General features: G+C 39.0%; 1 protein-coding gene across 1 annotated transcript; it reads right to left on the bottom strand.

Annotated features, from left to right (window-relative positions):
- Nucleotides 1–1,188: 1,188 nt before the first annotated feature.
- On the bottom strand, nt 1,189–23,075 carry LOC145469569 (uncharacterized). The gene is made up of 26 exons (XM_081453320.1): nt 22,612–23,075; nt 22,218–22,487; nt 19,899–20,210; nt 12,934–19,344; nt 12,044–12,304; nt 11,358–11,666; nt 11,228–11,281; nt 10,912–11,013; nt 10,491–10,585; nt 9,397–9,585; nt 8,659–8,727; nt 8,306–8,417; nt 8,081–8,209; nt 7,803–7,869; nt 7,592–7,694; nt 7,380–7,426; nt 7,041–7,167; nt 6,274–6,380; nt 5,994–6,043; nt 5,170–5,456; nt 4,687–4,761; nt 4,286–4,360; nt 3,703–3,777; nt 3,341–3,415; nt 2,765–2,880; nt 1,189–2,600 (listed from the first exon to the last, which is right to left on the bottom strand). The coding sequence occupies exons 1-26, from the start codon at nt 22,691–22,693 to the stop codon at nt 2,540–2,542; spliced, it is 9,660 nt and encodes a 3,219-aa protein (XP_081309446.1). The 5' UTR covers nt 22,694–23,075; the 3' UTR covers nt 1,189–2,539.
- Between the last annotated feature and the right edge of the window lie 775 nt (nt 23,076–23,850).

Genomic DNA, 23,850 nt, shown 5'->3' with positions numbered 1-23,850 from the left:
CATTAAGGATGCGAAGCGGTCGAAACTTTATACTTCGTTCTTTCTTTCTTTCTTTCTTTCTTTCTTTCTTTCTTTCTTTCTTTCTTTCTTTCCTTCTTTCTTTCTTGCTTTCTTGCTTTCTTGCTTTCTTGCTTTCTTGCTTTCTTGCTTTCTTGCTTTCTTGCTTTCTTGCTTTCTTACTTTCTTGCTTTCTTGCTTTCTTGCTTTTTTGCTTTCTTGCTTTCTTTCTTTCCTTCTTTCTTTCCTTCTTTCTTTCTTTCTTTCTTTTTTTCTTTCTTTCCTTCTTTCTTTCTTTCTTTCTTTCTTTCTTGTATCACTTGATGAAACAACTTCGCAGGTGTAAAAATCAATGAAGCTGTGGGAAAAAGAATTTGAGAAGGCCTCAAAATAAGGTATGTGGTTCATAACGAATAACATCGATTCGCATTCCATCGAGTGAGATTTATAATGCTTATAAACATTAGGGTGCTGAGACTGCGCAGAATGGACTGGAAATCTTCTTTAAATGCACACTATTGTCCTGCAAGACAAACATCGGAATAAAATCTTCAAGGTCGGCTTGAAAGTAACCGTGATTTTTCATTGTTTGCCGTTGAAACCTCGTCGTGTAAGTTGCATTATCAATAGTACCTAATTAAAATTATTTAAGCTTCATTTGCATGGCGACACACTAGGCTTTCATCTACAGAATAAAATGTTACCACCACTGGAACCAGGTGTCTTGAACAATGTGACAGCTGTGTTGTTTTTTGCCACAAGAAAGTGCCGTTATATGGCTTTCGGTTGAACTGGGACAAACTGAAGCCTCGTTTACAAATTTGCTTGTGAGAACCACCTTGTAAGGCATAATAAAGAGAACCACAAGGAACTGCATATAGTAATAACTTTCGGTTACATGCTAGATGAAACCTTTTAAGATCAAATGCCCGGATAAATATCAAGCAACCGTCGACCACAGGGGAATAATGTTCCCTCATATTTTTCCCATTGATATCATAAATAACTGAACGTGATGTAGTTGGTTTTCACAAAAGCCGCTTCAATTTGGAGAAAATCAACAAAAGCAATTTTTACTTTCAATAACTTCAAAACAGCCAAAATTTTTACATTTATACTGACTGTATGGGATGAAAAATACTTCCCCAAGCAAGCCATTATAAAAATACATGAGGCAAGTTGTAACGTGTTATGATTGGTTTAATAAATGGGTTATTTGCGCCTTACACAATTTTTATATAACAAAAGTATAAAACGACTTGTACTTACAAATTATAGATCAAACTGTTGGTAATTTCGCAAGCGATAGTTTTTCCTTATAATCAGCACAGGTACTTTTCTTTTAGATAAGAACATTATTTTCTTGTTAAGGCTGTCCTCCAATAAAATGAAAGGAAATGCTCGCAAAGTAAAACCCTGTCAGTCATATCGAGATAATAAAATGCTCGATATTGATATTTACAACATATAGCCAATTGGCTGTTGAGTCAGATATATAATATAAACAAGATGAAAAAGAGGTGACGCACTGTGCTAATGTGACCTCTACTGTTTTGTGTCGCATTTGGGTTTGTAATATCTATTTTATCATTTTCTTTCTAAAACCAGGCTGCTGGCTTTATGGCTTTCGTTCACCGGTGCTTTAAGCTGATCAGTGTTGTATGGTTTAAAATTACCTGAGGCCCCGTCAACACTACGCGGGAGAAATGTGAAAATGCAGCTTCATTTCTACGGTTAGGCCTACCGTGCACTCTAATTCGTCACGAAAACGGAGCTTTTCGAAAACTCTCTTCAAATAGGAGTGATTTGAAAACGCCGGCTTTGCGTTTTAGTGTGGACAGAAAACATTTTTAAAACGGAGCTTTTTGAAAACGATGGCGTCACGATAGTCTTGCGATTTCCCTGACCAAGTTTTCTTCAGACACAAATCCAAAATGACCGGTGATTGCTGCGCTTTCAAATTTCTTCGGCGTAATGTGGACCTTAAATTGCTTGAAATGAAAGCGTCCATCTAATTTTACAAAATGTTCCTAACAGCATGCAGTGTACTTGCGCGATGTAATTATGTGAGCCATATCCAGACTTGATGTTGTGAGCTGTGAAATGCTGGCTATCGTGTTTGATGCTAGTATTACTGGCCGGATGTTAAATTACATTATTTACAATTGAAACAAATTACGTTTTTTACAATTAAAATATCAATATCTAAAGACGCTTTCAGAGGTGAGGTATTTTATGGTTGTTTAAATTATGACATTGTTCCAGGGACTTGCGGAATAAATAAATAAAGAACTTGTTATTTCGCTATTGGATTAAATGAGATTTAATTTCCCCAATTCCCCTATAACTAGTAAGAGTTGGAGACAAGGTAAAATCTTAATCCATTAAAAAGTGCGTATTGTGAAAATCTGGTTCTGGCGTGACTTTCACAATTTACGAAATGACTTTCGATATGTAGTATGTCTCCAGTCATCTCAATGCTTCTTATATATCAAGAACTAATATATTTATAAATGTATTTACAAATATTCGTTATAAAAGGCTAATCTGATAAATTAAGGTGGCTGTTGGCTGTCCATCTACTAAGATGCTGAAAAAACACTCTGCAAAATAAGAAAAGTACGAATAAGAAAAAATAATCTTCATGAACCCCAACACTGATACGACGAGCACCCCTGTCCTTTTTATATGGGAGTCCCCCCCCCCCCCCCCACGGGCTCAAATGTCGAAGAGCGTATTTCTTTCAGAAAAGTCCTCTCAACTATACCTTCTCTCCATTCTTTGAAGCCGTTTAAAGCGCTCTTTATCTTCATCCGTGAGATTTCGTCCAGGAGGCTTTTCATCCGCGAACCTCACTCTAAGTTTTCTGCCTGAAGAAGTCTTCTACAAATCAAACTGATTATTTTAGTGGTTTTCTTTAAACTTTTCACCCGTTTACTTTGCTGTAGTGCAGTTATGAAGGAATTTGTATGGTTAATTAATATTGTTATCAACTAAACATGGGTTAATTCAACAGTATAATTTACATAATTATAGGTCCATAAAAACACAAAAAAGAACGAGGCCAATATCCAGCCATCTCGACCGAACAAGCTTGGTCACTAAAAGATTTATATGGAAAAACTATTTTCTTGCGAGACACGGCGGGTAATCCCGAGTGGGCAAGATAGCGCCATCTTGCCCGCTCGGGTAGCTAATCACAGTGGAGGATTCGGTTCATCTTGCTCGCTCACTAAGCTAGCCATGTAATAAGATGAGCTTTAGTGCAAATGAATGTATAAGATTATAGTAAATTTGTATAAGGAAAAACACCAGTAAGCTAAATGTTTTGGAAAATCCTTACCGTTTGTCTACGTGCTATTCTAAGTGTTTGTGATTTTAGTGGTCTCTCAGGCGTTGTCTGTGACTTTGCTTGGTTCTGTGTGAGAAACGGTTAGAGAGGTTATATTAGTTGATCTGTAATGGTCTGTTCAAAATAGTAAAACGTCCAAATAATGGCATAAAGCCAATTAAAAAATATGTGAACAACTGAAAATAATCCTTGTTTACATTACTTGTTCATTACCATAAGCGATTCAGTTTCTGATAGAGCTACAACAGTATCAATTCTGAATAGCACGATTTGGTGCCTTTTCAGAGTGAAACCTCCGTTTTCAAATTCCTCCCGCGTAGTGTAAACTGGGCCTCAAATACAGAAAATCTTACCGTTTGTCTATTTACAGTTCGATCTGTTTCACACTGAACAGGACTGTCGGCCGTGGTCTGTGGATTTGCTTGGATCTGTTGGCACAGTGTTAGCATGTAGATCGATTAGAAGGATTAGATTGAAGTATAATGGACCAAAACTAAAATGAGCTATACATATGGCGTTTGAAAATTCTAACCAAAGGTTTTTTAACTGAGGATTCACTATCAGCTGAATCCGTAACAAGAAATGGTCTACTGTAGTGGCCCCATTTTGGTGATAAAACCTAAAACAATAACCCTTTTGTTACTAGAAATACCGAGGTCGTTTTTCCGACGATTAGCGAAAGAGCTTGTGGTCATCGGAATGACAAATTAGCCACCTGAGAGGAGTGGTTGGGGAGTGTAATTTTGGCTATCGTAAGATCAATTTCCAACGGGGTAGCCTAAAAGGACAATTGACTTGTGGTATGAGTATCGGTTAGACTGATCGAATGGTCAACGACTCAAACAATTACAATACTGTGCTGACTTTATGAGTCTTGGATCATTTTGTTCACGAACTTAAGGGAGGAAATATCTGAAATTTCACCGTGATTGTTACCGTTTGTTTGTGAAATGACTCAACTACATCGGACTGGATTGGACTTTGGACTGGGATCTGTGGCTTATGCTGGATCTGTGTACAAAGCAACATGACTCATGATTACCTAAATGGTGAATAATTGTAAGCATTTACATCAAATTGGCATTATGAGGGAACTCAATGCTATATGCTCTTTACAACTTTCCATTTCTGAACGCGGGATTCGGAGCCTAATGTTAAGTTATAAATTTAAAGTATACGTTCTTGTAAGTGGCATCTTGGTAGCTCTGATAAAATGATTTAACGATCTAAAGATCTAAAGTATTTGGAAATACGTTATAGAAAGATACAACTAGACATTAACAGTCTTACAAGAAAACACCTGAAAGTAATAATTATTGAGATATAAGTATACTAACCGCTTGCCTGTGGACTGATTCAACTGCATCGCTCTGAACTGGGCTTTGGGCGGTAATCTGTGACTTTTGCTTCAACTGGTCATGAAATAAGAAAGAATTCAGTCAACAACACTTAAAAAGCAGACGACTTTTAGCCCGAGAGTTATTAATCAATTTTCCCAATAATTCCAATTGTTTTGATTTCTAAACAATTTACATACTTTATTTATTCAAGATGCAAACTAGATTTATAATTACAAACTTAAAATAAGAAACAAAAAAGAAAAAAGATAAAGAAAGACGCATCTAGGAAGGGAAGTTAAGAGGTTGTCCCGATGTGAAAACTCCCCTCAAAGCATGTTAAAATCAAAATTATAATTAAGATCTTCAATTAGAATTAAATATTTAACCGCAATTTGAGCTTAGATTTAAACTGCTGAAAGGTGTCAGCTTCCACTACATCTCTTGGTAATTCTTTCCATTAATTTAAATTGATTTTCCCACCTTGCTCTCTAGTATCTTCCTTTTTTTCGTCTCCATGTTGTCGCCATCATAAAATTCGTTGATCAGTTGTTTCTGCAGCATCTGTAACTTAGGAAGAAGCATCTGCTTAAATCCCTGGTCACCATACTCCATCTCAAAATCAAACTCGTCCTGCCATTCAAGATCACCAGTTGGTGAATACCCAGGAGACAGTGCGCGGTAGAGGTCACGTGTTGGCGAGGCTGGGAATTCCTCACGGATCTGACTTGTCACCACTCTCTGTCCGAGCAAACCAGTTTTTTCGTTTACTGAAAAATAAATATAAAAGAGACATGAATACAACCCAAGGCTTAGAGAAATTTATTACGTTTCTTTTTTTATTTTCTGAGTTGATTGGTTTAACATTTCGTTTTCCGCTCCGATGCCATAGTTTCCTCAATTTTCCACCATGATCTTGTTTCCATAAGGCTGACACAACCGGCGCAACATTATCGTAATGTAATGAATGATGTGGTTAAACGTTTACTTGAGATCAAATATTGATTCAGTCCGAACCTTCCCTGATCATGATACGAAATAGACGCTTCAAACGTTTTAGGCATATGTAAAATAATTTTAGGCATATGAAAATTAAGCTCAAACAGAACAAAGAAAATATTTTGGTATCATTTCAAATGGCCAATCTGGTATTGAAATTATGCAATTTGCGCTTTAAAAGTATTTTCTATAGCTAGAACTTTACAAATGAAAACAGTCCTAAATAGGAAGGTTTAATTTGAAGAAACCCAAACTATATAATTTGTTATTAAAAAAACGATAAAATATCTGTAGAAAGGGGCACTTACGTGCTGCGGAAGGCCTTGTTACGGTGCTTGGCATTCCTGATTTTCGATTCCTGTGATTCGTAAAAGGGCAAAACATACATGTAGGTATGCGTGGATGCCAAATTTCTCAAATTCAAGTAAAGTGGAAGCAGGAGATAACGAGATACAAGGGGAAACAAATGAAAATAACTAAGAAAATAACCGTGGTATAATACACTGTGATGATTAAGCTGAGTATCTGGGAATGGAAATGTGTATCAAAGTAACTTTCTGTCACACCTTAGTCGCTTGGCAATCTTACCAACTGAATGACATATACAGGCCACCAATCACTCCTACGATCAGCACAGGGATCCCAATCCACATCAGGGCCATGGTCCGTTCCCTCTTCTGCTCTTTCTGTGAAACCTGCAAACAGAAAGGGAACATTGGCAGCTGATTTATTACTGAAATACATCAGACAAATTAGGATGTTTAAAGGCAAATTAACTATTAATAATAATTTTAAAGTAATAACTTTTATGACTAAGAAAATTACTTTATTGTGATTGGCTGAGAGCAGGCCAATTCAAAGTTGATTTTCAATTTACACTGCAGTGCACATTAACGCGCGCGCTTTCTTAAGTTACTCAGTCATATTATAAATGAGTAATCGTATGAAAGCAATTAAGGATTTACACTACTCGTGATATTTAAAAATTCTTTTCAAATATTGAGATAATTTTCGTAGTGTAAGAATGCGTTCCTTTGGGGTAATCTGGATCTGGATCAGGGATCCACGATCACTCTATTCACAGATTCATCAGTTCCTTTGATGCATCATGATCTGAGTGATCTTGGGTCACTGGTTCTGATCCAAATCATCCCAAACGAACGCTCCCTAAATCCCTTATTGCACGATTACCTAATATACTAATAACTTAATAATTTGTTCCATCATGACTGTCCTACACATTTAATCCCTGGTTTACAAAACAAAAAACACAGTGCTATGATCTCAGGTCTCACAGATGGAATATTCCCAAGAACTTTCATAATGATTGTAAAGTTAAGCTTTGAACCTCTTACCTCGTCAGATGAAAGATCCATCAGAACTGCAAAGTTTGACAGATGACTGCATTGACAGATCGAGTGGGAGTGGTTACTAAAAGCTAACCAACAACCACGTGATGACCACGCACCTCCTCTATGGGGACTGGTTAAGAAAACGATACAACAGAGTCGCATTAGAGATGGTAAGTTCTATATTTGAGGGAGGGGGTTGATTAATCCCTAAGACGCGTTGTAAGTGTTCTGTCATTTTCTCTAATATACTTTATCTGTTGAAAAGCCATTCAAGTAAGGTGTCATTTTTGCCCATTGTAAAAAAATGGCGCAAGGGTCAACAGATGAACCGTTGCTACTTACTTTAATGTATAGTCCCAAAAAACGCATTTGGGATTTCCTCTTCTTCGCTGTGAGAAGAAAATAGAAAAAAGAGACGGGTTATATAGGCATTGTTTGTGCCCTAGTTGATTGAAAAATGTGTACAACACCTATGAAATATAGTAGCCCCATACTGACCATACTAAATCATCATTTATTCCAATTCAAACAGATTGACTTAGTATGGTACTCACCTTGATATGACTCAGGACTACTGTCACGGGTGGGGTAATCTTTTCCTGAGGGTGGGGGTGTAACACCGTGGATATCACTTTGGAATTTGGTCCCAGACCGGTACTGTGGAAAAAAGTTGCGGAGTATATTAAATTAAAATGTAAAACAAGACAGTTCTTAAACCATATCTGAAGCCAATAATCAATTTATTTTGATGTGATGTCGGCTCACCTCACATTTGAATCCGGGAGTAAATATGGTAAACTTTTGAAGCTGATGCTGGCCGTGCTAACTTCTCCTGTAAAGATATCAACAAATCAAATATACTCTAAAATTTTAAGAATAACCTGCCATCCGCAAAGGTAAACACTCCAAATTTTACGTTAAAAAGTCCTCCTTCGCAACCCAAGACCAATTACCACCGAATTAGAGCACGTAAAATTTAGGTCAACTTTTTCAACGTTCGCAAACCCAATTGCAGCTTCATAAGTCGTATTTTGTTTACATACCTCGGTCAAAGACGGACGATGGCAGCGCAATGACGTCATGTCTCGCGTCCCAACGGCTTATCTTTGAGTTGGAAAAGTCTGGGAAGGTCAAACCGCCATCTCCAGGAGACTTCCGGTCCATCTTAATGACTACGAGACGAAGTGATCATTTCAATCAAGTTCCGTTTATTAGTGGCAGCAAAAAAAATTATAATAATAATAAAACAACAACAAAAAAAGACTCACTTATATTGTTGGTAATGAGCGGTTCCGCCATGTCCTCACGAGGAAGGCGCATAGCAGCTTGAAGCGCGAACATCTCCATTGAACGAAGGACGTCTGCTGTTCCCGGTTTATTCTGAAAAATTGACAAGATCGGTATCAGAATTATCTTTTCCGTTTTTACACAATTTCTTTGATTATTTTGGGGGATTTACGTTTTTTATTTAAACAATTTGCCTGGGATGTTAAAGTCTTAATTTTAACCCTACCTATTTTATCCGCGAGAAAAGTCAAAGAAAAGAAAATTTAAAGAAAAGTGAGAAATAGAAAGCAGTTGTTCACGAAGAAATTCGAACGTTCGTTCGTTTCTGTTTTACCTTTTGAATGTTGGACCACTCTTGTTGATTGGTCATGTCCAAAAGATTGCTGCTCGCTCGTACAAAATTCTGTTTAAAAAACAAACGCAATATTAAAATTAATTGAAATGAGGCAACCTGCTTTTTCTTTTTTCGAAAGTCTTCGTTTTGTACATATGGAGACAGGCAGAAACTAACTTTATAATCTCTGTTACTAAGGAGTGATAATTCTTCCTCATTTACGTGTTGCACCTTAGTTCCACTCTGGCGCACTTTGTAATAATCAGATAGTGTTCAATGCCGGGGGGGTACTCCCAGAAAATTTGGGTGGGGGTGTGTGGCTCGCTTCCCAGAACCCTTACCCTATTTTAAGACCAAATTCTGCGATTTTCCCCACCTATTTGTGACCTGACCAAAAATTCAATACCCTGTATATTTAAGACCTGACTCAATGGCCTCTTTTAGACCTTCCCTATAATTAGTTCCCTAGTTCAGTACGATGTTCAAGGCATTGTGAAGGGCTGTCGTTCATGGTCTTATCGATGATGATAAAAAAGTAGCTTCTAACAATTCAAGACTACAGTGAAAAGGCTATACCCTATTTGAGACTAAAATGGCCAAAATCGATACCCTATTTCTGACCACCATACCCTTTGGGGCAACACATACCTATATAGCCCATAGAAGGGAACACCCCCCCCCCCCCCGATTCAATCATGATATAATTAAAGCCAAGAGCTTTACACTGTCCTTGTGTACCTCTACATCTTCTCTGGTCATGTCCAGAAGCTCTGTTTGTCCGTTATGTTGAACTATGGCCGCCATGATGTCTGTAGCTCGATCTAGGTCCCCTCCAAAGATCAATGAGTTGTCAATGTTCTGAGTTGTCAGTTGTGAGAGTTCCCGGATGAGAGGGCTGGGATCGGCTCCAGTGGCAAGCTTTTTCGACTGTGGATGGAAGAAAATGATGCCATGATTATTTATTTTTAAAGGAGCTACGTTGCGTTCTGCCCATCTTCAAAAGTGTAGCCTATTTTTTCAAGTTCGTCGTCTGTAATCCGTTATACTCTTCTCTATCCTTAACCATCCTTGTTCTTTTAGGGTTTATTCTTATCTCTTTGGTGTTTTTCTCTCTAAGTAAAGTACTATTTTCAGGTTTACTTCAATTTAATGGTGGATTTGTACGCGGTCAAAATAACTCAAAATACCGCGTAACTGAGCACCTTAAATTCAACATGACTGGAGTTATTTTAGTTGACATAAAGGTTAAAATCCTTAGAGATCGCTAAATTGATCTAAACGTGCGCCTGTCGTCACTCAACTCCTCACGTGACGAAACAACTATAGTGATCCAAACTAGATTGTAACAAATGGGAATAGTCAAGTGACTTCAAACTATGGGTTATTTGATACGAAGTCTATTTTCCTGGAATAGCTAATTTGACTAGTTTTCTTTCCATTGTAATCGGTCAGAGACGTGTAACAATGTGCAAGAAACAATTTGGGTTCAAATTCTTTGCCCGTTGATAGGTGTTTGCTGTGAAAGTCATTGTCTATCTGTGAGTGGTAAAAAGTAAAGTCTGCGTAAGAGCCAAGTGGTCCTTCAGGTCGGAGCTCATCGCAGATTCTGTAGCATGAAGCGACTAGGAGTATTTCTACTCCCCCCTGGATGGGATGCTAGTCCATCGCAGAGTTACCCCCAGCATTAAGCACTGGGTGGAGAGAGGTCCTGCCCAAAAACACAATGCAATGTCCCTTTCCAGGGCTCGAACTTGGACTGCTCAATCCGGAGACGAGCGCACTAATATCTCTCTGAGTGGTACAAACCGATTTTTTTCTGAACGTTGCTTCACCTTGTCGAAGAGTGTTTGATAATCTTTGGAAATACATTCACTAAAATCCGGTGGCAGCCATCTTGAGTCAGCTTCGCAGCGTCGCTTGACAAAACCTGATTGGTTAAGATGGGAGGTGATTACACTGAGTATACTATAAAAAGCTAGTTGTTTATTACCGTTATATTCAGTTGATCCAGTTATGTCGAAACCATTAGCGAAGGATGTTTTTATAAATCCAGATACCTTTAAAATTTGTGATTTATACTTATTGATTGATCGCTGTATATCAAACTTATCGTTAAATTGTAAAGGTAACAAACAAACAAGCGTGTCCTGTTCTGCATTTTTGGCATTTTTGTTTTTGATAAATTACTTCATTGTGATTGCAGTGGGACCGCAGTGATCATCTTTAGACCTAGGTCAGCGGTATCTCACTCACCTTTAGCACCACGAGGGCACGGATGAGCAGAGTATCGTCCTGCGATCGTTTTCTTCCACAATAAACCAAGTGCTTTTTCGACGTCACAAACTTCACGAATTCCTGCATGAGAAAATGACAGGTTGAAACATGTTCGTTCAAAGTTTTGTCAGATAAGTGGAAAAATGGCCATTTAAAATTAGGGTTAACATGCAGAATGTGGAATTCTCGTTCGCCTATCCATTAAGCCCGTTCCAGCTTTTAGTTTTTGGGAAGAATGACTTTTATTTTTTTATATGTAGGTGGTGGTTATTTCTTATTTCTGTCTTTATATTACCTGAAGGGGAGACTTTGTCGTTCCATTCATCATCTCTGTCTTGACCTGGAGTGTCTTGAAAACAAATAAGTCAACAATGATGTCAATCCGTGAAATATGTTGAAACCTTATTAATGTAACGCTTGGTTACCTTTCTCGTCGTCTTTCAAATGCCTTGTCACAAAGCACATCCGCGGACTAAATATGTCGTCAAGAGAGGGGGAGGTCTGGCACGATTCTTTACTGAAACAATTGACAAGAAAGCAAGTTTCTGCGGATTTGAACGCCAGGTCGCATTTCTGGTGCTGGCAGCACCGTTTGATACACATCTCGAAGTCGCCCACGTCACCAATGTTGGTGAAGTTTCCTGCTCTTTTTCCTCGCAGCAGAGTGACGTCATCTGTGGTTTTTCCTGCGATGCAGACAGGTGCTCGGTGCTTGCGATGCTTCTTTCCTGTTTCTGATGAGTGAATGCAGAACGTGTTTTTGTTTGAGAATTGTAGATTTTTTAAAAAAGATGGTCTGACATCAATCAATTTCGAATTATCTTTATGTGAATAACCTTGGTATCTAGTAATTCTATGGCAAATAGGATTTCTCCATACTCATGTGCGTTTACATCTAATGCACATTTTAGGAGAATTCCTAGCTTGAGTTATTTATTTTCATCAGTTCACTAATTCTCGCGTTACCTTCATGTTTGAATTATTAAGGAGAAATGAATGGCCTGTCATTATCATGGTTAAGAATTTCATACCAAACAAATGTTAAACAAGCTACGGTTTTACTTTTAGCTAACTATTATAAGATATAACTCTGACTATTTCACTTCTATACCTGAAGAATCATCGGATTGAGAGACGTCTCCAAAGTTCGGTCCTGGAGGGGTCTGCTCAACGGTAGTCGTATGTGTGGGCGTGGCTGTTGTGGAGCTGTTCTGCGCAGGTTCAGTCGGCTTGCTGGTGTGGCTGCTTGTTGTCTGTGTAGGGGTGGTGTTTCTTACAGTTGTCTTATTTGCTACTTGGGTGGAGTGCAGAGGTTTAGCTGGCGTGCTGGTGATACTGGGTGGATTTTGTTGGACGTGGTGTGAAGTGTTTGCTGCATGAGAAGGAATGAAAGTGATCACAGCATATCACTAATAAGACATGGCCAAAGGAAGAGCGTGGAACAAAAATGCATGCAACTTGAAATACATAAAAGTACATATTCTTTTAATGAAAATCTTCCTCCAATATGAATGTTCATTAACTCGAATATGTGGAGGAGTTGAGATACAAAGCGAAACAAACAAACATACAAATAAAATAGTACACTGAGAAAACACTGCCCTCTAACTGAGGTGAAGGTGTGGTCATTGTGTAGAAAATTTGATTTCCCATTCTTTGATATTTTGCCCAGTTAATCACAAGTATTTATCGTGTGTGCGAGAAAGTCATGACCGGCTAATGCTTTGATAATAAACATTCAAACAGATGAAAGTGCAAGGTCATCGTAAACACGATACACCAAATTAGCGCCATGTTGTGAACTTAGTAATTCCTTACTAACTCCCTCAGTTCAAACACCTCGACCACGAAACAGACGTAAAATCCTGATTAAAATAACCACCTATTCCTTCCCTGTCCCATTACAGGTTCTACCCAGCTATTTTTATCTGTACTTGATCGACTATTTTTAAGGAATCTAGAAACTTTATAAAGCAAACCAAAAGTACATCTAATTTTTACCTGATGAAGATGAATTTCCTGCAGCTTGTAGACCATGACTGACATTCGTTGGCCTTATGATTTCCGATTTCTTCTTTCCTCCATTTTCTTCATTAAAAAATCCATTCAGACGATTCCTATTTTGTAGTTGATCATCGGACGTTAAGTTCATCCTAAGGAGTCCACTTTTGTTATTAGCATTGTTCTGTGCTGGAACTGGATTGACAGTTGGAGCACCGCCAGCCTGCAGATCACCTACAGCCGAAGGCGGCGTGTTCAACTTATCCATAATACTCTTAATTTGGCTGATATTTGTGGGGCTTGAGACTTGCGAAGGCAGTGGGGCTTGATATTGCCTGCGGACCGTAGGACGAAACCTTGTCTGGCTAACTACCCCATTTGTATTGGATTGAGTAGGAAGAACGTACTTTGGTTGTACGCCTTGTGGTTGTTGCTGGCGGGCTGGCATGGAAGAGCCGAGACTTCTCGACGGCTGCAATCCAGCCGAATTTTGCTGAGGCCGGTAATTGCCTGCACCCTGATTTAATGGGGCTGATGGCCCTTGTTTACTCCAGTCTTTGTATTGTTTTTCTGGAGCCTGACCGTGGCCAGGAGACCAAGTGCCACCTCCAAATCCTCGCTGTGATTGATCGGGTTGTTGCCATCTTGGATTTGTGGGAAGCCAGGCATGAGAAGGTGCCATAGGGTAAGGAGTGGGTTTGGGTTGATTTGTGCCACCACGGTCACTGTAAAACGTGTGCCACTGGTATCCGTCTGTTGGCTTATTCTCCTCAAATGATCTCCAAGATGGTTTCCTATCCCAATGTTCCTTATTTGGGTAGAAGCTAGTAGGCTTTGGCTTCCATCTGCCGTAACCTCCATAGTGGTATTTATGCCACCTAGGGGGAGGACGAACAGTGGGCTGCGGTTTATAATATCCATATCGAGGTCGAGACTTGTGGTAGTTGTAACTGTAGTAGTATGGATTTTGTTCTCTGTAAGCCCAGTATTCATAGCTTTGCCTGTGTTTACGATGCTTATGCTTGCGGTGCTTCTTTCTGTGGTATTCCTGGTTGCCTTCGCCACCATAATAATGATCATCCTCTGAATTTTCGCCGTGCATCCGCGCTGATGAATCAAATGAACCTCCAGTTCCTTCAAAGTCCTGCTCTTCGACCGCGTGAAAGTGGCGATGCTTCCGATCTCCCTTTTTCCTATGCCTGGGCTCATATTTGCGGCCCTCGATATAGTATGCACGGTGATCTTCATCATCATCAGCTGGCCTCTCACCTTCTCTAAATCTATCTTTGTAAGCATCTTGCTCGTGTCGATGAGGAAAGTCTGGAAAATTCCTGTCGTGTAGATCTTCCTTAAATTTCCGTTCATCGTGATCCCTCTCACGAGAAATGTAACCACCGTGGTGACGCTCTTTTTCGTGATGAAAGCGTTTGTCATTGTGTTCCTCAAATTCAACATTTGGCTTCTGGAACTTTTCTGATTCCTCTCGTTGTCTCTCATAGTCACGCATTTTTTCTTCGTTGTGTTCGTGGTTGCTTTCATAACCTCTTTCGTCATGTCTAAAGGAGTCCTCGCCGTGTGTTTCTTTTGGTTCATAACGGTCGTCATACGTTTCCGTGTTCTCATTATCATTTCCATCGCGAGGTCTGTGATGATAATGACGATGTTTAGAAATGTTGTCCGGATGTTTCTTATGAACATGAAATTCCTCGTCTTGATTATCTTTGTTAAATTCCTCTTCCCTACCCCTCTCGTTTTCATTATGTTGTCTAAATCTCCTTTGTTTCTTCCTTTTCCTGTGATATATAAACGATTTTCTGAAATTCCTCCTACTGTTTTTGAAATTATTTTGGTCATCATCATTGTCATCATCAGTATTAGATTGTTCATGGGACACGAAATGTTTGTGTTTTGATTCCCAATGTCTTTCCTGTTTATGCCTGTTGTGAAAAGCAGGTTTGTTATCTTCTTCATGGCTAGTACTGTCGTGATCCTCTGTATCGTACCCTGCATCTTCTCTCTCATTGTCGCCATGTTCTTTTCCGTGCCCGTGCCTGTTATGACTTTTACGACTTTCCTCTGCATGCTTGTCTTCATCGTCATCGTCACTTTCAGAATCCTCACCTAAAACTACTCGATTATGTGACAAATTTTCACTGCTGCCATTATCGCCGTCTGCGCTGGCTTTGTCTTCATCACTGTCATTCTCACTGTTTTGTTTTTCATCACTATCATCATCATCATCATCATCATCATCATCATTATTATCATGTTTTCTTTTTGAAGATTCACTATCGTCATCATCATTTGTTTCTTTGTGAACCAACCCATGTCGATCCTTTTTAACCACCTCGTAGTTAACATCAGTCCTTTTTTCTGCACGTTCTTTTTCTTCGTCCTTATGCCGATCTTCGGACTGATGTCTGTCTTCATCGTCTTCTCTATATTCTTTGTGCTCTTCGTTCTTTCCATAATCATCTTCTTCATGCTCATTGGTATGAGATGTCTTTTCCTCGGAATGTCTGTGGTGTTTTTTAATTTTCCTTTCCTCGTCGCTATCGCTGTGGGTTTCATGTTCTTTCAAAGTGTGTTTCCTCCCATGGTGTTCCTTCTTCCTCTCTGAGTTTTCATCATCTCCTCGAGCATAATGCTTGTGATGTCGTTTCTTGCCACTGTCCTCCTCATAAGTAAGCTTCACTTTCCCAGGAATGATCTTCCCCTCCCAATGATTATCATCATAATGCTTTTTATGCTTGTGATGGTGGCGGTGTTCCTTCTCTCGTTCATTCTCCGAATCGTCCTCTCGACTATCGTCTGTTTTTACCTTCTTGTGGTGATGTTTTGCATGGATACCTTCTACAATGTTGCTATTGTCGTCACCATCATCGTTCTCGACTTTCTTGACAGGATTTGAGTGTTTCTTGTGCGTGTTATGGTGGCGATTCTTTCTCTCGCTGTCTTTCTGTTCGGAATTTGTGGATTTGTCGTGTTTGCGATGGTGTTGATGTGATTCCTTTTCATCCCCTCTCTGTTCATCTTGGTCTTTGTCAGCATCATCTTCGCGATGGTAGTGATGATGATAATGATGCTTGTTGGTGGTGCTTTTCTTTATTTCTTCACTTTTATCTTTGTGTTTGTGAGAGGAATGGCTCTTAGCAGAACTCGTGTCTGATTTGTCAATGTCGTCCTCCTCATCTTTCTCATGCGAGTTGCCTTTCTTCCTTTTCTTTCCACTAACATCATCCTTTGTGTCACGTTGTTTCCCTTCACCTTTCTTTGTGTGCTTCTGGTCTCGTTTTTTACCCTTTCCTTTTTTAGGCAAGTCTTTGTGAGGAATATCGTTTGAAATCATTATATCAAAATCAGCGTCTCCAAGATCTTCTACATCAATGGCTTCTTCGTGTTTCCCCTTACGTCTGTGGTGTTTTCCGTGAGATTTTACGGAAAACTCGATGCCATCACTCCCGCTGCTGTCTGCCTGATGAAAATGAGCTAGGAGGCTTGCTTTTGTGTCTGAAGTGTTTGTGTTACTGCGTTGTTTTAGAGAAAGTAATGCATTGTTCGAAGAAGTATGAATCCGCACTGAGGAATTTGTTTCCTTATTGATCAACTGAGGACTGAATGAAAAGGTTGGATGAGATACCAAGGAAACGTTTTCGTTAGAAGATACATCATCTGGCTTGTCAGTCGACAGGACAGCTAGAGTGTGATGAGAATGGGTCCTTGGTGTTGTTACCAATGATTTATGGCCTACCAATTTATCGTGTGATCTCTTTTTCAAAGTTGCAGTTGTTGGATGCTTGGAAGTAGTCGGTTTTACATGTGGAGACTTGTGCTCTTTTTGTGAGACACGAACCATCGGATGGAAATGAGGCCTTTTTGCTTGCACTGTCTCAGAACGATTGGTCTTGTAATTCCTATGACTTTCTTTGGAAAGAGAGGTAGTTTTAACGAACGTCGCCCTCTTCTTAGTGGGCAAATAACGCTGAACATGACGATTCACTGATGGTTTATGTTTAGGAGATACTTTTCTATGTGCATAATGCATAAGATTCCCGGTGTCCTCCAATGTGGAGTTTAAATTTGTAAACTTACGTTCTCCTTCTTTTTGACTAATTGTTCTATAACTTCCTGACATGGTAAGTTTCCGATCGTCACGTCTTATTTGTCTTTCCTGAAATTTTTCAGATTCCAAGGATTTCCTGTGTTTCGTTTTTGAGTTATCACCTTTAGCATTCGAATTTCCTGGACTGGATTCTGATTTCGATGACTCATCATCCTTGAATTTTAAATGCTTTTGGCTTCTTACTGCATCTTTCAAAGTTTCCATTTTTCTTTTTTGGGATGACACTGTCGTATTGTTGTGTGCTGTTCCGAGCGCGTTCAGTGAAGTTTTACTTCCACGCGTAGAGGATATGACTTTGAATGTCTTTCTCAATGACGATGCCCCTCGTATTTTGTATTTTGTGCTATTTGTGACCTGTTTGTATTTTGTAATAATTTGGCCTTGTTTATTCATTCCGCTCTGTGTTCTACCGGAGAGCGACTGGCTAGTTTTTGTGTCTCTGTTCTTGTCCTTTGGTTTAATACTCCGGCCAGATGCAGTTTTGAGGCCACTCAACTTGGCGAATTTTGTCGCAGTTACCGTTGACTTGATCATTCTTTGTCGCTGATGGTCTTGTCGAGTTTTTATCTTCCCTTCCTTTCTGCTTTTAAGCTGTTTATTACTTTCAGTACTTTTCTTTGTCGAGTGTTCTGAAGTAAGGCTATTGCCATTTGCTTTAACATCGTGGGTTACTTTTTGACCTTTTCCATTTTGATCGTTCAGATTATCTTTTAAACGTGTTGCTCCTAAAGAGCTAACAATAACACTATGCTTTACCAAACCAGACTGACGGGGCCGTGTTTCAACATTAGCGCCATTCTTTAATCTTTTTTTGCCTCGTAATGGTCTGCTCATCCTTCTAGTTGAAACATTTGAATCCTGTTTTGTTTCTTTGTCTTGCTGCTGTTTTTGATGAACATTTACTCGCTCAGATTTCCTTTGTCCATAACCGTCCATTTTGCTGTTCTTTTTCGTGTTTAATATGCCGGATGTCACGTGTTTTATTCGTGGTAAATTTGAAACTTTTCTTGAGGCCAGTTTACTTTGTTCTTTGTTGCTTTGGTCACTGTCCTCCTCATCCGATCCAAGCTCATCCAAATCTTTAACAAGATCAATTTTTCTTCTCGTTTGCCCTTCTTTGTCTTCTCCTACGTAGGTTTTTTCCTGCATTGCACGATGAGTTATCTTTTTTACATCATTGTCCTCTTGGAAATCTTTGGCGTCTCCACTCAAAACGTCATTATTTTCCATCAAATATTTATCGTTTTTACTCGAATCTTTATCGTCAAATCTTAGATCTCTATTTTCTCCACTGAAATCGTGATATTTTCCGGAAAAATCTATATCTTCTCCACTCAAATCGTCTTCCCCACTTAAATCACTATTTTCTCCACTGAAATCGTTATGTTCTATACTCAAGTATTTATCATTTCCACTCAAATCTAGGTCTTCCCCACTGAAACCTCTATTTCCTCTACCCAAATTGTCATTTCCTCCACTCCACTCTTCATCTCCACTGGTTGAACCGTCGCTAAAGCCTTCCGTAAGCCGTGGAATATACCAATTAGACTTTTCAACGGAGCTTTTGAAAGTATTTCCTTGATTCTCTTTGCCAGTTTTCATTGCTCCAGAATTAGCCCTGCTGGCTTTTTTAACAGTAACTGTCTTTTTGGTTTGTTCAAGATGTTTAACATCATGTTTTATCTTAGAGTATCCCTCAGTGCTAATGCTTTGGGCTCCACGTCTTGCTTCAGCGGTTTTTCCACCTTTTGTTGCCGGTGTGACCTTTGCTGTGGGTTTGATCTTAGAAGGGTTCGCCCTTTTAATCGGCTTGGCCGCAGAGCTCAAGTTTCCCTCCGCAAGTTTGAGATTTGATTTCGGATTCATATTTCTTCTCTGAGTTCTGTGACTCGAGTAGCCTTTAGCAGGTGGCAATAGTTTTATATCTGGTCTCATAATCCTCTTTTTAGTTGAAAGTTTTGAATGGATTTTGTTTTCTCCAACTGATGAATGCACTGCGTGCAATTTGGTAATGAAATGCTGTGGGTATTGAAAAGATCCTTTCGTCGGAGCAATCTGAAAATAACGCTCCTTGGAAACTTTGCTGCCATTTGTTTTTGTCACGGTTTTGGGTGAATTTGTGGTTGATGACATTTTGTTGGTTAGAGTGGTCTGCACTTTTACTTCGGCCTTGGGCGAAGGATGTTGTGGCTTCGCTTGCGTTTGAGTAGCGACCTCCTGTTTGACGTCGCTGTCATCGGAACCCAGGTCATCCGGGTCTTCGTCTTCATCCAAGCTTCTGGACACCTCTAAAAGAAAACAAATGATTAGCGGTCATCTTGCAAAACCTGAAAAAGACGTTTTCAATTCAGAGTGCTCATGTACATGATGCACGAGTGCTAACAAATTGCCAGGTAACTAATTAAAACCATTATTTCATTCAGAACAAAAGGAAAATTAGAAATTCCACCTAATGAGCTGACAATGAAACTTAAATGCAATGCAGTCAGCAACCTTATTTACTTATTAGAATTTTTTTATAATCATCTTTTTGTTGTTGGTTTTTGTCATTTGAGGTAGGGTGAATTTCTTTTGATTTGGAAGCGGCACTAGCCAAATGGGTTGTAGTACGCACGTTCAAGACACACAAGTATATAAGTAAGAAAGCTAACTAAAGATAATAGCTCCTAATATCAGATAGTAATCAAGGCATTTCCTTTCTTGAAGTTCTTCATTTTGGGTCATATGCTTTGACACACGATAAGATTTAATTTTGTGAAACAAAAATGAATAGTCGAAGCTTTACTTTTCGCCACAGAAGACACTTAATAAGTCTGCCTTTCGTAACTTTTATTTTACTAACCTTTATTTCGATCAATTATGGCAACTTGAAGACCAATACTGGATTCCTGTATCGCCTTTGTACTGTTAGTTTTAGCTTTACCTCCGGTAACGCCATAACACTCCTCATCTTCGATAAAAGATAACAAACAGCCACGTGATTTACAACACTGTGCACCACACTGGCCTGAACCTACGTCTGAATGCTGACGCAGTTTTCGAAACTCGTGCGGAGAACTGGTACCAAGTAGAAGGACGTGAAAACTGGGCACAAATCTCTGCGGACATCTTGGGTTGGCCACTTGTGAAGTGTGCCTGATAAAATCTTTTATTCCTAAAAGTAAGAATGATAGTCATTAGTCATTTGTTTCTCTCACTGGCCGGCATTTTGGTTCAAGTAATTCAAGGTTAAGACGTTGAGAATACTGCCTAACAAGTTAGATTGTTGAAAACGTGAAAGTGATCAGGGACAAAACTTAAAGTTTTTCCAAAATCAATTTGCGTGAGGGTATATTTCTTGTTTACGGGCCTGTCACACTTATGTTTAAAATGAAGAAACCTTATCCTTACAAAATCAATACATTGTCAAAGCAGCTACCTCACAAAGAATGAGGAAAATTGATGAGTCGACTTTGATGATAGACGAAAACTTAAAAAGTCAGCTGATTAAATCGAGAAACGCCAGCTTATTAATTTTACCCACTTCAAAACAATAACAAACTAAGTGGCTTAATTTACCTGCTGAAACCTTACAACACATCTTCAGAGAATAAGTTACGGTACACTCATTTTCAGCTAGGTATAATTTTCCCAGTGGTTTAAAATTTGTTCAAATGTCGCGAGAAGCAGGAACTTACAACACAATTATGACTTTTTTGTGAACGCTTGATTAGGTTAGGAAAACTCCTGCAGGGGGATTTGTAAGGTATTCTATGCCGCCACCTGTAGAAACCACTCTAGACCTTGCAAACATGTGACGCTATTTAATTCACAGTAAAATTTTACACTTCGCCGAGTTACATGGAACAGGGAACAAAACGCTCAAGTGTATTTTCAAAAACAAACGGTGAATAAAAACATCTTTTATTCTTCCTTCGATAACAATGTTTTGGGTAAAACTGAACGATTATGAAAAAATGATTTTAAGAATGTGTGCTTTTGTATTCGATAAGGTTTCTATTAGAAGCCGGAGACATTACTTCCTCGATGAAAGTTTTCACATCCTTTAAAGAGGCTAACTATAACGTAACTGAAGGACTTAAAATAATCAAGTTTGCAATAACTGAATTCATTAGGCTTATAATTGATGATTATCTAACTGGAAATCCAGGAATCTATTTTCCAATGACTTCTTTGTTATTTTTCTCTTCTTAAACAGACTTTTCTGATCATAATTTCGAAACGATGGCTCACAGAATTTAGTGGTTGGTCAGGTCAGGCTTTGGACCGATGCAGTAAAGCAAGCAATTCACCAGACAGGCGTTTTTGTAAGCAATATTTTTTCACATGGCTTGTTTAAGAAGAGAACCTCGGTAGACCTAGTTCGTCTTCTTAAGGAGAACTGTTGGAATCCTTCTCTTTCCGAAATTGACAAGGCTAATACTTTCTTGCAATTGGCCAATATTTTGGCATCCTTCGTTTTTAAAGATAATAAGTAATCATTGCATGTTTAAGAACTACGCTTAGATAAACTTGTAAAGACCACATCACATGTTTTATTTTTTGTTTTAAGAAAACGGAAAAATAAATATATCCTGCATTGAGATTATCTTGGTTAGTTTGGAATTCGTTATTCAAGGACAGGGAACACCTCTCAAATAAGATCATACCGCCCTTTCCACCCCGGGAAGTTAGATCAGCGCAAGAACATACACCCTGCTTATTATAGTTTGTAGGAACGTTTACTAAGTTTAAAGGCTAGTAAGTTTAAAGGAAGAAAAATAAATCTACATAAACATTAAACGAAATTTCTTCAGGGGGGGCTCCAAACTTGGTCATGAACGATATATCTAACCGCAGTTTAATTTTCGCCTAAGGCTGTTTCCAGTGTCCGTTTGGAATGAACAGGCCAGGCTGCACGATCGAATAGTTTTCTTACGTGCAAAATGTCGAATGAAGACGTTTGAACTGGGGGCGTGTGAACGATCAAACGTGTTCATCCAATGCTTACCTGGATATAAGAGTTCTTAACAGTTTAGTCCAAGCTTTGCTTTATATTAATAGTTGTAGATAATGTGGCAACTTCGAGAACAATTATGATAGTTTCGTTTAAATCTATCATTAAACTGAAGTTTACCATTTTGCTTGATCAAACTCTGCGATTTCCTCCTAAATACTTCACCTGCATTTCTCGTACTCCGTACCAGTTGCCTTTCATCTTCCATCAACAAGCGATCCAATATTTTATGACAAAGTTCTGGTTCGTCGCACGACACACCATAACAGTGAAATCCGCGCGAAAAAATTGCCAGCTCGCATATGTCATCTCTGCAACAGAAATCCACACACTGTTCCAGCCCAGAAGCGTTGCCAAACTTTCGGAAATTGAATAACTTCCTGTTTCTGGTCGATTGCTCGTCCGTGCACGCGTTCGAATGAGTATCGGTGAGTCCTGCCGGATTGAAAATAAAAACAAGGAAATGGTAAAAATCAATGGCGGGATTTTTGTACTAAACACAGAACCCAAATTCCGAATCATCTCGAAATAATCGTGACTAGAACAAGCGGTGTTTTACCCGTGGACACGAAGAATGCAAGAAACACTAAAAATAAGATCCGTGTTCGAAGGCTGTAGGCATGTTGTGTAAATTCCAACATAGAGCATTGGTAAGGTGTAACAATTACGCCGGATGGGGCTTAACTTCACCAGCGCGAGAGAAGATTTGTTATCAACCAACTCCAATGCTTGGTTTCACCATAATAATCTCCAAACCACTTGAAAAAAGCAAGATTCTTGAACAAACTTCGCGAGAACGCCACACGCTTTTCAAGATTCTCAGATTCCCGCGCTGGGAGAGCACCAAAACGCATTACGTAATTTTCGAGTTATTTTTAAATCGTGACAAGTGTTTGACGAAATCAGCCAATCAGCGTGCGGTATTTTTATTGACTTCACGCCCAATGGTTTTCCCTGCTTCTGGTGGAAACATTCCTTGCCGATAAGCTAATGAAAGGAAATCTTCGGACTTTTTAACGAACATTTCTGAATTTTTCACAGCTTGTAATAAGAAATTTAATACCGATTTAAGCGGTCAGCGCCTAAACATTTTGTGATCGACAATTTGCGAAAGATTTCGAGGCAAATGTCCTATGGTAATTTCTCGCTACACTGAAGATGAAGAATTGTTTTTTCATTTAATTTAGGTGCAGTGAATTTGATCTTTGTTCAGTGAATCTGCACTGGATCACTGATTGTTTGCTTTCTCACTCAGTGGAGCCGAAGAATAAACAATTTGAACAAACTTTAAACCTGGAAACCATGAGAAAGAGCTGTCAAATTTTAATAGAAGGATCCTCAGAGCAAACCATTTCTTATTTTAAACCTCCTCAGTCATAAGGCGTATTAATGTTTGTTTCACTGTGGGATAAGTTCTTCTATCAACTGACGAGGTTGATTAAAAATTTTTAAAACTCATTCTTCAATTTGGCCATGGAAGGTTACGCGGATCAGTGATTCCTTAGATTCTGGTGATAATTCAGTTTCAGACAATCTCCCTGTCTTAAACAGTGGTTTATGTGGTCTCCCCGTCTATTTCTTGAAAATGTATTTGCATGGTTTCGTACTTCGTTTTGCGAGGAACCGGTCCCAGTCATGCAAATGACTTGTTTTACAGACCTTTTTGGTGTAATGTCCAACAATTTTCATCCTTTTACAACTTTGCTTCGTATGATTGTTTCTGCGGGGAAAACGGGGGTTGGGCCACCAATACCGCATTTTAAATCATTTCAAGTCGACGTTTTATGACGAGAATTCG

Source organism: Orbicella franksi, chromosome 15 (assembly GCF_964199315.1).
Source record: "Orbicella franksi chromosome 15, jaOrbFran1.1, whole genome shotgun sequence".
Lineage (NCBI taxonomy): Eukaryota > Metazoa > Cnidaria > Anthozoa > Scleractinia > Merulinidae > Orbicella > Orbicella franksi.
This window is presented reverse-complemented; position numbering and strand designations above follow the sequence as displayed.

Excerpts from the sequence above, each read along its gene's own strand:
- LOC145469569 (XM_081453320.1), bottom strand. The coding sequence starts at position 22,693 with ATGTTGGAATTTACACAACATGCCTACAGCCTTCGAACACGGATCTTA. Across the intron at positions 11,667-12,043 it reads TCAATCCGATGATTCTTCAG|AAACAGGAAAGAAGCATCGC; the intron begins GTATAGAAGTGA and ends TTCACTCATCAG. Across the intron at positions 7,427-7,591 it reads TAGTCCTGAGTCATATCAAG|CGAAGAAGAGGAAATCCCAA; the intron begins GTGAGTACCATA and ends TTCTTCTCACAG.